The sequence below is a fragment of the Molossus molossus genome, unplaced genomic scaffold, assembly GCF_014108415.1.
Source record: "Molossus molossus isolate mMolMol1 unplaced genomic scaffold, mMolMol1.p scaffold_m16_p_8, whole genome shotgun sequence".
Taxonomy (NCBI): domain Eukaryota; kingdom Metazoa; phylum Chordata; class Mammalia; order Chiroptera; family Molossidae; genus Molossus; species Molossus molossus.
The window spans coordinates 9,147,922-9,164,533 of NW_023425402.1; the positions used below are offsets into that span (position 1 = coordinate 9,147,922).

The following is a 16,612-nucleotide window of genomic DNA, read 5'->3' on the forward strand; positions in this document are numbered from 1 at the left end:
TATTAGAGGGAGTATACATTGGTACAACCTTTCTGAAGGGAAGTTTGGCCATGTATAACAATTGTGAAGAGGTATTGCAATTGTTTTTTAAAAAATTTATTTAAGACCTTAAGAGGACAAATGGACAAAGATTCACTGTAAATTTTTAACTAAAAGTAGAAAGCTGGACCTCACTGTTCTTCAAGACTTTTTTGTTTTTATTATTTAGTTAGTTAATCCTCACCCAAGGATAGGATATTTTCCCATTGATTTCTAGAGAGAGTGGAAGGAGGGAGGAAAGAAAGAGAGAGAGAGAGAGAGAGAGAGAGAGAGAGAGAGAGAGAGGGAGAGAGAGAGGGAGAGAGAGAAGGAGAGAGAAACATCGAGGTGAGAGAGACTCACTGATTGGTTGCCTCCTGCATGATTCCAACTGGGGCTGGGGATTGAACCTGTAACCCAGGTTCATGCCCTTAACTGTAACCAAACCCAAGACCCTTTGATCCACCAGCTGATGCTCTAACCACTGAGCAAAACTGGCCAGGGTTTTTAAGACATTTAAAAAATTTTTTGTCTGACTCCACCACTAGAGGATAAGCACCACTAGAGTAGGGAACCTTGCCTGTCTCATTTACCACCGTGTCCTTAATGCCTAAAACAGTGCTTAACACAGTGTCTGTTGAATGAATAAATGAATTAATGATAACATAAATGAATCAAGAGGGAATTCATTAAATGGTTTATTCATAAAGTAGAGTTGTCAGAAGCGATTAAAAAGAAACAATAATAATAGTAAATGCTTATGGAGTGTCTACCATATGCTACATACTATGTTAAGATTTCCTCATGGATTGTATAATTTAATCTTCACAATAAACCTATGACATAGGTAGATACTATTATGTATAATCAAGACTTTTTTCTTTGAAACATACTGAAACCTAACTCAAATTAGCTTAGGAAAAAAATATTGGTCTATGTAACTGAAAAGTCCAGAGGGTAATTCTGGCTTCATACTTAGTTGGATTCAAGGACTCAATGTCTTAATGATTTAGTTTTTTTCTCTCTTCATCTCTCTTTTTCTTCTCTGTTGGCTTGATCCTCAGGCAGCCTGCTTCACATCGAGGGACCCTCAGTAACTTCAAGCTTGCATGAGCCTAAGGACACTTGATCTCAGAAGGCAAAGCTAGCAAGTCAGCCAGGGAAGGACCCTGGCTCTCCCTGAGCCAGCTGAACTCCTGGAGCCAAAACCAGGGCTCTCTGACTAAACCTCAGTAGTGTGTGCATCTTTGAGAAGTCCTGGGAGCAGGAGAAGTGGGACTACCAAAGAGAAACTGGGTAGTTTAAAAGCATAGCCCATTGCCCTGGCCGGTTTGGCTCAGCGGTTAGAGCATTGACCTGCGGTCCAGGGAGACCCGGATTTGGTTCCTGCTAAGGGCATGTGCCTTTGTCCCTGTGTGGTTTGCCCCCGGCCCTGGTTGGGTCGTGCGGGTGGCGGCCACTTGATGTGTCCCTTTTGTGTCGATGTTTCTCTATCTCTCTCTCTTCCTCTCTTTCCCTCCCACTCTGTCTGAACAAAAAATGGATCAGTGTCCTCGAGTGAGGATAAAAAAAATAAAAATAAAAACATAGCCCATTACAGATGCCCCCTGTAACAGATGAGGAAACGGAGGCACAGAAAGCCTCAGTAACTTCCTTAAAGTCTTAGAGCTTGTAGGTGGTAGAATCCAGATTTGAACTCATGCAACTTGACTTTGTAGTGTGATGGTTAATTTTATGTGTCAACTTTACTGGGCCATGGAATGCCCAGATGTTTGGTTAAACATTCTGGGTATGTCTCTGAGAGTGTTTCAAGATGAGATTAACATATGAATCAATAGACTGAGTAAAACATATTGCCTTTACCATTATGGGCAGTCTATTAAAGGCATGAGTAGTAGATCAGAAAGTTGAGCAAGAGAGAATCGATGGTCTCCCAGCTGTGACATTGGTCTCTCCTGTCTCATACCGGAACTTATACCATAGACTCTCCTGGTTCTCAGGCCTTTGGAATGCAGATCTTGGGATCTTTCAGCCTCCATAATGGTATGAGCCAATGCCTTATAATAAGTCTCTTATATATGGTAAATATAAACAAATAAATATCATATATAGTTTTAAATATATATATAATCTATTTATGTATGTATTATCTATCTATCTATCTATCTATCTATCTATCTATCTATCTATCATCTGAGAACCCTGACTAATAGTACATTTAGCTACAATACTGCATAGCTATATGCATAGATATGGAAGATGTCCATGACATATTTCTAAGTTAAAAATAATCAGCTAGAGTCTGGCAGGTTTTCTCAGTGGTTAGAGCATTGGCCCTCGGACCAAAGAGTCTCGGGTTCCATTCTGGTCAAGGGCATGTACCTCGGTTGTGGTTCGATCCCCAGCCCTGGTTGGTGTCATGTGGGAGGCAACTAATCAATGTGTCTCTCTCACATCGACGTTTCTCTCTCTCTCTCTCCTTTGCTCCCTCCCACTCTATCTGAAAATCATGGAAAAATATCCTCGGGTGAGGATTAAAATAATAATAATAATCAGCTAGAATATGTTGTGTGTTGAATCACCCCATTTATATAACCATATATAAGTGAAAAGCCTGGAGGGCTGTATACCAAACTCTTAACAAAGGGTATCTCAGGGAGGTGGTATTCCAGAGGACTTTTGCTATCTCATTACTTGAATTTTTCTACCCACAAAGGTCAAGTATTTCTGAGAAAAACAATATTTTCATTCTTGAGAAGAAATTTAAAAGTCAGTAAAATCAAATTTCACACCAAGATGAATGTGAGCAGCAGGGAAATAAGCAATTGCTTCACAAACATGAGAACATGAAATGGCAGTATTTTTTCCTCTCCACCCCTTTCCCATTGCACTCTTCATTTTATTTTATTTATTTTTAGTTTCTTGAGAAGGGCTGGAGAGGGTATGCTTGGTTGCTCATCTTTTCCCTTGGCTCTGAGAGTTTATCCATGCCAACTGAACCGTAAGTGACTAAAAGAATCAACTGCACATCAGAAAACTCGAGGGCCAGAAGGAACCTTAGATAGGGTCTGGTTCAGTGACTTAAAAAAATAAGTTTTTTTCCCCTTTGAGAAACCAAACCCAAGTTAGGGAGAACAGAAACCAGAATTCTTAATCTGCGAACATGTTTTAAAAGCCATTCGTCTGATCTAACCCGATCATTTTGCAGAAGGATCTCAAGTTTTCTGCTCGTGACGAACTGAACCACTCATCGTTGAGTCTACACAGGGACTTGGAGTGCTTCTTTTCTGGGCGTTCAGAGGCCGAGTAGCTCCTGAATTAGGCAATGGGATCAGGTGTCACTGGACAGGGTCTCTGTGTCCTGTGCAGGTGAGAGATGCCTCACGTTCCTTTTCCTGGCAGCTCAAGACCTTTAAAAAAAATTATTGAAACTGGCATCCATTCTTCCCAGGGATCCAGGGTGTTATACAGTTCTCTGCTCCCAGGAGTGGGTCAGGGTTAAGGGACACAAGAAAGAATAGCTGGGGAAAATAACTCAGTGGCAAGGCAAGGAGCTCATAGAATTAGGATTGGGATTAGGTTTGAAATCGAGAATTAAATTTTACAGATATTAAGATTAGGATTAATATTGAGGCTAGACTTTGGATTGGATATGGGGGATAATACCACGTTAGAATGAACTATAATGATGAAAGGATTGGAAGTGGGAATTAGAGAGTTGTGGGGTTAAGGGCTAGAATCAGAGTTAGAGGATCATCTACTCTCAGTTTTCTACAAGTTCTTCCTTTTGGGTTTTATCTTCTAGGGCTAAAGTCTTTGGACTCAGTATTACTAAGAAAGCAATCCTTGTGAACCTGACCTTGAGTCACACCCATACTACCTCATACTACCCATACTACCTCAGTTGCTACTTTAAGGGCTCTGGTTGCTTAAGCATTAATATTATCTTTTACTAGACTCTACTGAGCATGTACATGGCTCCCTTTAGTGATTGCAAACTACCTCCAAGAATCACATCACAGGTTTATCCGGAATGTAATTCACACCAGAGAATAGTCACAACAATTGACAGAAGCACTTCAGCCAATTACCCCACACTTTGGTTCCCTAATTTGATGATGCTGACATTTTATGTCATTTCTGAGTTTTTGACCAACTAAATGGGCATGTTATAGCAATTGGTTCAAATGCTCTTCAGATAGACACTTTGGGAACTAAGCGTGAAAAGTTAGTTGCTACAAACATCATATGATGAAGCAGATGAACACTGGGTCTCCTTGAATACAACTACAGTGTGGTGAAAAAGCTCACAGGGAGTTTGTCTATTAGGGAAGTGGATGGTGTTGGAGACATTCTCCCAGGATAGTCTGATAAGAATGCCAATTCATATATGAGTTTCTCATCGATTAAGAAACTATTGTGCCTTTTTATTCATTCAACAAGTTTATTTATTTATTTATTAAAAAAAATTTTTTTTTGGTGCGTGCCCCTAGCGGGAACCGAACCCCAGACTCTCTGGTCCGTAGGCCGACGCTCCAACCACTGAGCCAAACCAGCCAGGGCTTAACAAATTTATTGAATGCCTTACCAAATGTGCCCTGGACATTGTGTATATAGCAGTGAACAAAACAGACATGATCTTTGGAGAGGAGACACACAAATAAATATTTAATTATAAACTGTGATAGGTGCTACAAAGAAAAAGGGTACTACAGAAGATAAATATGGGACAACATAATTTTAATTGAGGCCAGTGGGGGTGGTCAGTGAAGACTTCTTTGAGAGAGTGCCATTTAAATTTGGCCTGAAATAGTTTAAGTAGTAGTTACTTTGTTGGAAAGTTGTTTTTTTTTTTTAATCCTCACCTGAGGACATTTTTTCCCATTTATCTTTAGATAGAGTGGAGGGGAGGGAGAGAGGGGGAGAGAGAGACAAAGACAAAGAGAGAGAGAGAGAGAGAGAGAGAGAGAGAGAGAAATATCAATGTGAGACACATTGACTGGTTGTCTCCCACATGACCCTGTCCAGGGCTGGGGACAAATGGCAACTGAGTTATGTTCCCTTGGCTGGAACTGAACCCTTGAGTACTTGGTCCACAGGATGATGCTCTAACCACTGAGCCAAACTGGCCAGGTGGATAGTTCTTTTAAAAAATTAATTTTGTTAATCCTCACCAGAGGACACTTTCCATTGATTTTTCGAGAGAGTGAAAGGGAGGGGGGGGGGGAGAGAGAGAGAGAGAGAGAGAGAGAGAGAGATTGGTTGCCTCCCATTTTGGGACTGGGAACTGAACTGGAGACCTTTTGGTGTGAGGGATGACACTCTAACCACTGAGCAATCTGCCAGGGCCATTGGGGAATTCTTGACTGTGCCCATTGTTCTTTATGCTCTGAATTTCAGGCTGTAATTTGTTCCTTTTTGGTGTTAGTCACCTTTTGAAATCTTTGCTAAGGACATAACTGATCTTCTTGGAGAACTGCAGGCTACAAGATGGGCCTCTGGCAGCCACATTTGCACTACAAAACAGAGGTTTGACAACATAGACCAATTAGGATTCATAGATTCGAATTAATCTCTGTTGGTTCTTGAAGTGAGGCTAGGTACACTTGGGCAGTCATCTTTTACTATGTTTCTAGAGAAGTAGTGAAAGCAAGTCTGAATGAAGCAAGAATGACGCAGCTCTGAAGAGATAAGTAGCTATGGAAAAACATGTGACCAGAGAGAAAGATAATGAAGGAATAGCTACTTGGTTTCCTGTTGATATTTTAAGATCCTTGTTCTAGTCCTTCATGAGATCTTGTTGCTTTCTGTGCTCCTGGGTACTAGAAGATTATTTCTTTCAACAATTTTTATTTGCACGAAAGTTTCGGTGGGTTTGTTACTTACAGACAAAAGAGCCTTGACTAAGAGTGGCTTTTATCAGATTCGCTCTCCAGCTCAGCAAACATGGATTGGTTTGCTTCAATCTGAGAGATTTGTGGACGTCACAAGTCCACAGAGAATGAATAGATAGTATATCCAGCAATAAAATAACATTTGGTAATAAAATTGATCTGGTCTCCCCACCAGGTCAGATTACACAGAAGCCTTCCTTCCTGGAAGTATCAAGGACTTTCGAAGTTCACCCGTTCACCCATAAGGGCCTCAGCTGTGGGTCAGCTCTCCAGAAGGTCTGGTGGAAGTTTCCTCCGTGGTGAAATTAATCACCAACAATCACTTTCTGATTACATTTGGCTGGAGCTCAGAATGAGTTCAGAATCCAAGACACGGAGAGCTAAAGGACTCATTTTTTAGTGGTTCCAACTTCTTTGGTCACTCATCCATTTCCATCACTGATTCGGTCAGAGCTCCCCTTCAAAATCCAAGCATGTCCACTCTAGGAGGAAAAGAGGTTCTTCTAGCCTAGGCTTAGCGAGTGGACTTGCGTCTGAGGCTGGGGGGTGCCAGAGCGGAGGAAAAGGGGCATGGAATCAGATCTGGACACTACCCTCCCGCCTCCCGCCCTTGAAGGGTTGGAGGAGGGGAGGAACATCTCCCATTAAGTTCATCACTGCCAAGAGACCAGTTCCTCGAGTGAAACTGGGAGAGTGGGTCGGGTGTGAGGGGCCTGGGAAGGAAGAGAGATTTCAAGGGGGTTGGCAGTCTGTGCAGAAATACTTCCTAGGATCGCCCGGAACCGTGAGCAGCCGCTTCAGGAACCTCTGTGGCAGCGGAAGACACCGACTTTCCCTGGAAAACCGAGACCCAGACCCACTTCCGGGTTTGGAAGCACTCCCTCCAGGCCCCTCCCCGTACCCAGTTACCGGGTCTCTGAGCACATGCGCAGCGCTCGGCCACTGCTCTGGGACTGGCCCAACTTACCCTAAACAACTAATCTGCTCCTCCCCCTCCCACTTGGGGCATACCATTCACGTCTGGGGGGAGGCGACGCGCCCCCAAGTACTCAGGAGTCGGCTCCCCTTTCCTCATACGTGGAGGGTGGGGGGAGGTAAATTTGCCTCAGATTTTAAAAGTCCCAAGAGTACGGAAGCCTCAGGCCCGACGCCGAGTGATAGCCTGCCACTCTAGGTTCGCTCATAGCCCCATACTACTCCTTTGAGGTGCTGAACAAAGTGGCACACCCGGATCCCAGCTGATCAGCTGCTTGGCTTTGGCTGTGGCTCCCCCGGGCGAGACCATTGTGACTTCTTGGGAGGGGCGCGTGAGGAGGGGAGGGGGCGGAGCGGCCATTGTCCGGTCAGAGCAACCTTCGGGGGAGGGGAGAGCGAGCGGGGCCTGGAGCTTCACTGCGGCCGCTGCTACGCCAGAGCTGGCGGGGCCCTCAGGTCCTTCCCAGCGCCGCCGTACCGGACATCGCTCTGGCTGGGAGCGGCGGTGGGAGCTGCCGACGGCGCCCGGTCTTCCCTTCTCCCCCCCCCCCGTGGTCCTCGGTTCACCCGCACGCCCCTCCTCCTCAGCTCCCCTCCCACTCCTCTCCGCGCCTCCCCCTGCCCCCCCGTCTCTGCAGGCCTAGTGGTGCGGCCCGCCTCCAGCTGACCGGCCTGGAATCCCGGCTCGGAGCCCCGGACTCGCGCCCGCCCGCGCGCCTGCTCCCTCCCCCTTCCCCCGCCCCGAGCCCCCCGCCGTCGCCGCCGCCTCCTTCGTGCGGGGCCCAGGCCCAGCCGCCGCCACCGCCGCCGAGCTCCGCCGCCTCCGCCGCCGAGCACCATGGGAGACGCCGGGAGCGAGCGCAGCAAAGCGCCCAGCCTGCCGCCTCGCTGTCCCTGCGGCTTCTGGGGGTAAGTGCCCGACCGGGTGGGGGCAGGGGCGCGGGCGCGGGGGCATCCTAGGCGGGCCTCGGGGCCCGGGGAGGCCCGAACCCCGGGGACTGGGCTCAAGCCGGGCCTACCGGGAGGAGGCAGAGGCCGAGTCCCGGGGAGGGGTGCCGAGTGGGGAGTGGGGGTGGGCAGAGAAGGCACTGCCTGGGGTGCTCTGCCAGCCTCTGGGACTCTTCTGCCCGAGGCTCGGGCCGACTGGGAAGGCCCGGGCCACGGGTTTGGGGGCAGGGCACCGGGGAGGGATGTGGGCGCGGCGTTGGTACCTATGGTGGAGCTGGGGTGCCCCCTCTTCTTGGCATGTGGAGGCCAGCCCTTCGTTCCCCCCTCCTTGGTATGAGTTGGTGCCCAGGCTCCTGGAGGGTATTTCCTCTGACTTTTTCACCTCCCCTCCTCCCTGTCCCCCGGAGACTTGCATCATCACTTCCTAAATTACATGTATCCCAGTGCCCCATTTGCTTTTAAGAAGCTGCTCATATGTCACCATTTTTAAAAATCAAGACCAGAATCCAGGCTGAGGGAAAGTTATAAGACAGTTGGAGCCTCACCTTTATTAAAACACGTTTCAGAATATCTGCAAAATTTCCTTGTCAAAAAAACAAAACAAAACCCCCCAAACCCCACAGAAAACTCAAGCGAGCCTGGCTTGGGAACGTGAGAGCCGATTTGTTTAATTGGCTCAAATTCTTTTGTCTCCTCATTTTTTTTTTTTAAATGATAAAAATATTGGCATTGACCATCTTATGTTATTACTTGGCTCTTCTGTTAGAATTGAAAAATATGAAGTGGGAAAGTTGAAAATTGGAACACTTGAGTTTAATAGATTGCCACCCCTCTTACCTAACAGGTGCCTTCATAGTACCTGATGACTCTAGTTCTATTGTAAGGGAACTGGAGACTTCCAAGGCCAACTCTTATGATTGAGACCTTTTTATCTTTTTGTTTTATTTTCCAAAGACTCTGTATTTGGAGGTGCATAGAGACAGTAAGGAAATGATTATTTCTGGTGAGGACATCTTGGGAAGATGTATTAAAGTATTTTATCTTTCCTATCTTTTAGAAATTAGGAGTGGTTAAGGTAGAAATTAAGGCAATGATTTTGAGAGGGCAGAGAAGATTAGGAAGCGTATCTTAATGTAGATTTCTGTGTAATTTGTCAGATCTAAGGGTTATGATGAAGAAATAGTCTCATTTTCTCATCTTTCTGCCTTTTATAAAAATTTCCCAGTTGGAAGGACATTAGTAAAAAATAAGTTGTGACATTACCAAAAGTTCTGAAGATGTGAAAATATTTTATGTTTTATAGTCTTCCCTTCTTTCTGATTTGAAAATAAGAATTCGGTTATCTATTAAGTACTATCTTGGACAGTCTAACTCCCACAAGAATCTTATGAAATCTTATCTCTTTATTTATAGATGGGGAAACAGGCTTAGAGAGGGTGGATAACTTGCCCCTTGTATACAGGGAATTTAGGGTTGAGTTGGTGAACTCTTTAGAGTGCTTACTACCATGATGTTTATGACATCAGTCTGCAGCCCTGGAAAAATCTGATGTCACGAGCCTCAGATTGTAACTCATTGTAAGAAGACATGTGGCTCAAAGAAAGTAGCTGCCAATGGCAACGAATGCCCAGGATATATCAGAGCTCTGTTTCCTGGCAACATGTTTATGTCCTTGGGACTATTGTCATGAGTGGAACTCTTATTGAAAGACTTATATCAAGATTTAGAAATTAAGGGATTGGATGAGCTTTTTACCTTCAGCCAACAAAGTTCTCAGTGATGCCAAGAGTTTGATAGTATCAAAGAGGGATAGTTAGACTGATGCTATTCTTGACCTATATGCAACCAGAGCTTCTTTTTTGATACTTTCAGTCTGGCACTTTTTATGAACTGCAATTTGTCTGACAGGAGTAGTGATCACAAAACTAATATTTTTATGGTGAAAAGGGGTGTTCTTTTTAATATGTCACGTTTTAACCTTGTCTAAAGGTGTTTGTAGGCACCTGTGTAGTTTGCATTTTGTACCAAAGTATAATGAAATTGCTGCGTCGTTTCCATCGTTTCTTAACTGACTTTGAACATGTTTCCTTTATTGCATGGATGACATTCATATTATGTTCATTAAATAACCTTAGTGTATTTTCAGAAAATTTTGAGTGCCTCTTATAATGACAAGGGGTACTCTCCCCATCCTCTGGGAGCAGGGGGCATGGAGAAGTAAAGTGACAGTTACAGTACAATGTGTTAGGATTGGTACAAGTTATGTGGGAGGTAGAGGAAGGTAGCCTGGAGGAGGTGACACTAGCGTCGTCCTGTAAGAGAGAAGAGAGATAGGTAGGGAGAAGAGTGTTTCAGTCAGAGGGGAATAGCATGGGTGAAGGCCTGGATGTGTGAGAGAGTACTGCACATTTGAAGAACTGAAAGTTTATTGGGGTCGACTTTGAAGGGGGATTGCCTGAAGATGAGGCTTAGATGGTGAGAGCAATTGATAATGCAGGTCCCAAAGGTAATGCTTAGGACTTTGGACTTTTATCCTGAGTGCTTTTATCCTTGGGAGCTATTGCAGAACCTTGAGGGGGTAGTGATGTGATTTCCTTTAATGTGAAAGATTACTGGATCATCTTGAGAGTGGCCTGAGTGTGTGGGTATGGTTGTGTGAGTCTCTATGAATATGATGTACGATGTGTGTTTGTGGGTGTTGCCAGACATAACAGAAGACTTAGGAGGAGTAATACAGGCCAGTGATGAGAGTGGCCAGGGAGAATGGAGAGAAATAGATAGATGTGAAAGCCATTCAGGAGGTATCTTTTGCCTTTTCCTTTCATGAAAATGAAGGTACATCTGAAAACTTAGTCAGCATTGCATTCTGTGGGAACTGTAGGTCTGTAAAGTCAGCTACCCAGGGCCCACACCCAGCCCTTTGCAGAGAAGCCTCAGCAGAATGTTCTGGCACCAGCAGACTAAAGGCATTTCCTTTAGGATTGCTTTTTTCTCCAGTGACTTAGGCTGCAGGGCTTGCTGTCCAGCACTGTTCAGTCAGGACACCAATCAGTGGAGTTTGGTTAAATAGGAGAGCTTTGAGGTCTTTTTGTGGGAGCACAGTTAGAAAGGAGAATGCCAAGAGGAGCATATGATGCAAATGTGTTAGTGCTTAGAACATAGAAAGTTTATAGTTCTCTCCCTCTTGGTTTATATTGTGTGCAGGTAATTTTCGAACTATTTTATTTTTTAAATTAATTAACTTTTGTTACAGATGTTTCTCCTATTTTTGAACTATTTTATAGAGAGACCATCTTTCTGTTGGGAAATTTTGTTACCTTGGAAATTGTTGAAGACTTCCTGTTTATAAAACTTGGAAGTTCTTTTTTAATTTTTTCCTTTAATCCTCACCCAGGGACATTTTTCCTTTTTTTTTTGTTTAGATAGAGTGGGAGGGAGGGAGACAGAGAGAATCATCGATGTGAAATTGACACATTGAGTGGTTGCTAACAGCAGGACCCTGGGGACCAACCGCAACCGAGGTACGTCCCCTTAGCGGGAACCAAACCTGGGTCTCTCTGGACTGCAGGCCAACGCTCTAACCGCTGAGCCAAACCGGCCAGGGCAATTGCAATGTAATTTTATGAAAACTTTAGGAAGTACTATTTCTTCCATAAATAAGGTTAGAGTAGACATAAATGTTCAGTCTGGTATTTAGGGAATAATGAAATATTTAAATAGGGGGTTTATTGGGTATACTATTGTTTCGATATAAAAAGAAAAGCTTTTCTTTCTAATGAATCAAGTCATGAAAGAAATATTAAAGCAATGTGTATTCTTTTTCTTTATTGATTTTAGAGAGAGAGGAAGGGAGAGGGAGAGAGAGAGATAAGAAACATCTGTGAGAGAGAACATCCATTGGCCACCTCCTCCTTGTCCCCCACTGGGGATCCGCCCACAACCTGGGCATGTGCCCTGACCAGGAGTTAAACCGGCGACCCTTTGGTACATGGGTTGATGCTCAACCACTGAGCCACACTGGCTGGGCAAAGCAGTATATTCTTTAGGGAAATAAATTTTATTGGTGTTTCACCTTTGTGATATCTTCTGTTGAAGCAATTATTTTACTTACCCACTAGATCTTCTAGATAATAGATGTATTTTATTTACTTTTTTGAATACAGCATTGCTTTTTATTTCATTTTTTCCATCATCATTTATTCACTCTATGCCCTCTTCCAGCCCCCCCCCCACCCCCTGCAATCACCACAACTGTTGTTCACTTCCAGGAATTTTCTTTCTTTTTTATACAGTCTGCCCCCCTCCCCCCCCACACACACTTAAAGTTGTCTGCCTGCTCTCTATCCATGAGTCTGTCTCTATCAGAGGTGGGGAACCTTTTTTCTGCCAGGGGCCATTTGGATATTTATAACATCCTTCCTGGCCATACAAAATTATCAACTTAAAAATTAACCTGCTATATTTGGTCAGGCTAATTTGATGAGGCTTGTGATGTTAGCTGGTATTGATTTTTGCAGGCCTTATATGGCCCACTTGCTGGATGTAACCCACCCCTTCCCTAGATAATAGGTATATTTTAAATAAAGATGAAGTTATGCAGAGATCACCAGTTATCTAACAAAATAAATTCTATTCCTGAAATGGTTACTAGTAGAAAGTTAATTGAACATATAACATAATTTGTTTTATTCCATTTTACTTTTGAGAATCACAAGATAATTAAGTTACCTTAAATAGATTTTACATACATATTTATATACCTATATTTTCTTTTTCTTTTTTTTTTTTCTGAGCCTAGTCTTTGGGAATTGCTATAGATCTCTGTTTCTGTCACTTTGTGAGTCATCTGGTTAGTGTGCTTGGCTCCTGGCAGTGTGTGGCCCTCACACTTGGTTTGATTCTGCAGTTTCTGTCTCCCAATTGGAACATGTTGCCACGCTTCAACCAGCTTAACATGGGCTTTCGAGTTCATGAGAGCACAGCATGAATCACTAGTTAATCAGTCGAATGTTCATTCCAGTGATGTCACTAATTGTCCCTTGATTATAAAACCTCCTTAAACGTTTTCTTAAAAACAAAACAACTTGTTTGTGCAGTTTTTCTTTGCATCTTTTCTTTTTAAATCCTCACTTGGGGATATTTTTCCATTGATTTTCAGATAGAGTGAGAGATAGGAAGGGAGAGAGAGAGAAACATCAATGTGAGAGAGAGACATCAATTGGTTGCCTCCCACACAACCTCAACCAGAGCCAGGGATTGAATCTCAACCGAGGTACATGCCCTTGACCGGAATTGAACCCGAGATTCTTTGGTTCAAGGGCCGATACTCTTAACTGCTGAGCCAAACCGGCCAGGGCTTTCTTTGCATCTTTGAATATTGTGTGCACCTGAAGATACAACATGATTTAAATGAATTATTAACTGTCAATATGTTTATCTACTTGCTTTGTTTTCCTGATTACATTTGGGGTGTCTAGAAAATAGGAAATTTGCCTCTTTTATGTGATGGAACACAGGGAGATACTTTTTAAAAAAGAAAACATGGTTTTTATTTACATTGATTTGAGGCAATAGCTCTTTAGAGTTACAGCCAGTTAACATATAGGACACATGACTTTTTTGGTACTATCCTCTTCTCCTCCCTAATCACCCTTTTCCTCTTCAAAAAAGAGGAGAACCCAATACTTTGAGTAATACAAAAGTTTTGACTAAGCCCAGCTAGTGTGGCTCAGTGGTTGAGCGTCGATCCATGCACCATGAGGTCGCTGGTTTGATCCCCGGTCAGGGCACATGCCCAGGTTGTGGGCCCAACCCCCAGTGGGGGGCATGCAGGAAGTGGCCAATCATTGTTCTCTCTTGTTGATCTTTCTATCTCTCTCTCCCTCTCTCTCTAAAATCAATGAAGAAAAAAATTTTAGTCAAAAAATTTTTTAAAATATTTTTTCTTAATGGATTTTTAGGGAGCAAGGAAAAGGGAGAGAGAGATAGAAACATCGATGAAAAAGAACATCGATTGGCTGCCTCCTGAATGCCCTGCACTGGGGATTGGGCCCACAACCTGAGCATGTGTCCTGACCAGGAATCGAACTGATGACCTCTTGGTGCACGGGTCGATGCTCAGCCACTGAGCCACACTGGCTGGGCTTGACTAAAATTATTAAAAATAATCCTTAATGATTTTCAAGTTAACATTGGTTTTCACAAATTAACCTTTTTCTAGCTAGAAAAATTAGAGGGTTAAGATTTTTTTGAAATGAATAAAGTCCATAAAAAAAGAACCCCAATGTATTAAATATTATTTACTGAGAACAGAGTGAGAATTAATATAATTTTGTTTTGTTTTGTTTTTACTAGGTTATAAGGAGATTTGTATCTGTGTAAAGTGATACAAATTTTGAAATCTTATAATAATCATAGATTAAGGTTGAAGAAAAAGTTTTTTCTTTTTTTTTTATTATCCTCATCTGAGGATATGTTTCCATTCATTTTAGAGAGGAAGGGAGGTAGAGACGGGGAGAGAGAGAAACACTGATTGCTTGCCTCTCATGTGCACCTAACTGGGGATTGAACTTGAAACCCAGCTAAGTGTTCTGACTGGGAATGGAACCTGCAACCGTTTGGTGTATGGGATGATGCTCCAATCAACTGAGCCACCTGGCCAGGGCTGCTTTTTTTTTGAAGAAAGGTATCTCAGCAAAGCCCCATGTAGGAAGTGACTGATCACAGCTCAACACTCTAATGATTTTAATGAAACACTTAAAAAATCATCCAGATTCAGGCTAGTTGGATGTTGTAGGACTTTGTGGCAGAATGGTTTGCAAAAGAGGGCCTTCATTCCAACTGGGTAGATGACACTGATGTCACTCAGTTCTACTAGGGGCTTTGAGAAACAGGCTGATTCTGCTCTAGACTGGGTCCCTATATAACAAGATTATGTTGCTGAATGAGATATTTAGGCATAAGGAAGAAATGTCCTATGTGTGTTCAATGCAGAAGAGAGATTTAAGCAACTTTATTTGAAATGTTTAATAATCAGAATCTAAGATCCTATTCTAGAATTATGCTGTCCAGTATAGTAGCCAGTAGCTAAACATAGCAATTTAAAATCATACTAATTAAAATTAAAAATTCAGTTCTTCAGTTACACTAACTACATTTAAAGTGCTTACTAGCTCAAGAACTAGTGATTCCCCTACTGAGGAACACAGATACAGAACACTTCATTCTCCCAGAATGTTCTGTTAGGGCTGTTCTAGAATGTTGACCAGGTAGGCAGCCAGGATATTCAAACCTATTTTTTTTTCCTTTTCAGTTTTTTGAGATATAATTGACATTCAACCTTATTTTCTTGTGAGAGCTCCAGATCCTGTTGTCTCATATTCTGAAAATGAGGGATTTATCTAATATAACTGTTTCTTTCCAGCTCTAACATATTTTATTTTCATTGTTTAAAGCAGTACTATTGTTAATCCAGATTACTGGGAAATACTCCTTTGATCATTTTTTGGAACTAAAATTTCAGTACAAATTAGTCTATAATTTGAACTTTTTTTTTCATGTTAGCTTTTGAGTCAATTATCTTTGCTCTTCACACTATTTTTTATTTTTATTTATTTTTTTAATCTTCACCCAAGGATATTATTATTTTTAGATAGTGTGTGTGGGGGGAGAGAAACATCAGTGTGAGAGAGACACATTGATTGGTTACCTCCCTCAGACCCTGACGGAGCTGGGAATTGAACCAGCCAGGGCTTCTTTGCACTATTTCATTGGTACTCTCAGAGGTCTATATAGGGAGGTGTTGGAATAATAGAGAATCTTTTTTTAAAAAAATATGTTTGTATTGATTTTTTTAGAGCGAGGGAGATACATCGATTGGCTGCTTCCTGCACGCCTCCCACCCCCACCAGGAATTGAGCCCACAACCTGGCATGTGCCCTGACTGGGAATCCAACTGGAACCTCTCAGTCCATAGGACACCACTCAATCCACTGAGCCACATCGGCTGAGCAAGAATCATTTTTTTCACAAATGTAAATTTCAAATGGCAGTTTTTGATACGTGATTTAGGGATAAGTGCATTAGATTTTCTGGTAAATTCAGTTCTCTATATACAGAGGAAGGTGGAGTATATTGGAATATCCAGCAGCAGTGGGCAAAATCAAAGTGATCTGTGATATACCAGGCTGAGGGAATGACACAAGATGAATGAAAATGCATTGTCATGAGGCCAGGGGTCAGAACTGCAAACTGCTGGATATCTGAGATTGTGGCTGCAGCTGTTAACCAGAGGAAGGAAGAATGCAGTAGGAAGAACATGCAGTACTAGCTGAATGCAACTATTCATTCATCTGTACCAGATGTTCTGTATCATAGGCAGGTGTGATTTTGTATTAGGGCAGAAGAATGTCCTGGGAGAGGTCACTGATGCAGCTTGTTATCACTGACCTAGGACCTATCACTACCACAATATTTTTTTGTTTCAAGTTTGTGGACAGGCTCTATTTAGCCTCTTTGCTGCCTCATCATGAATGACCTGGCAAACAGTGAGGTTGGTGATGTTGTACCTGGGACCTTTTGGTGGAGTGTCTTTTCTCATTTTTTTATGCTGAAGTGGAGTGGTGTATTGTAAAAGCTGCTGATATCCTGTCTACTTCTTACACGCTGGTAAGTTGAAGTGCATTTACGTATATAAAACAATCGTACTCTCAGCCACACTTTCTGAAAGGAGAAGTATCTGACCATACAAAAATATCACAAATACTCCTCCTGCAGTC

At 42.8% G+C, this 16,612-nt stretch overlaps 1 protein-coding gene across 3 annotated transcripts in view; it reads left to right on the forward strand.

Moving 5' to 3' along the window:
• Nucleotides 1-7,049: 7,049 nt before the first annotated feature.
• ZFAND3 (zinc finger AN1-type containing 3) overlaps nt 7,050-16,612 on the forward strand; it is a 401,645-nt gene continuing 392,082 nt past the window's right edge. Inside the window, exon 1 of one of the 3 annotated variants that reach the window (XM_036248099.1) lies at nt 7,050-7,086. Coding sequence is in view for 2 of the 3 variants with exons in the window: in XM_036248097.1 (XP_036103990.1) it covers nt 7,726-7,796 (71 nt within the window). In the remaining variant the exon portion in view is untranslated. Of the gene's footprint in view, nt 7,087-7,511; nt 7,797-16,612 lie in introns of those variants that run through there. The other 2 variants (XM_036248097.1, XM_036248098.1) reach the window with 2 other exon arrangements.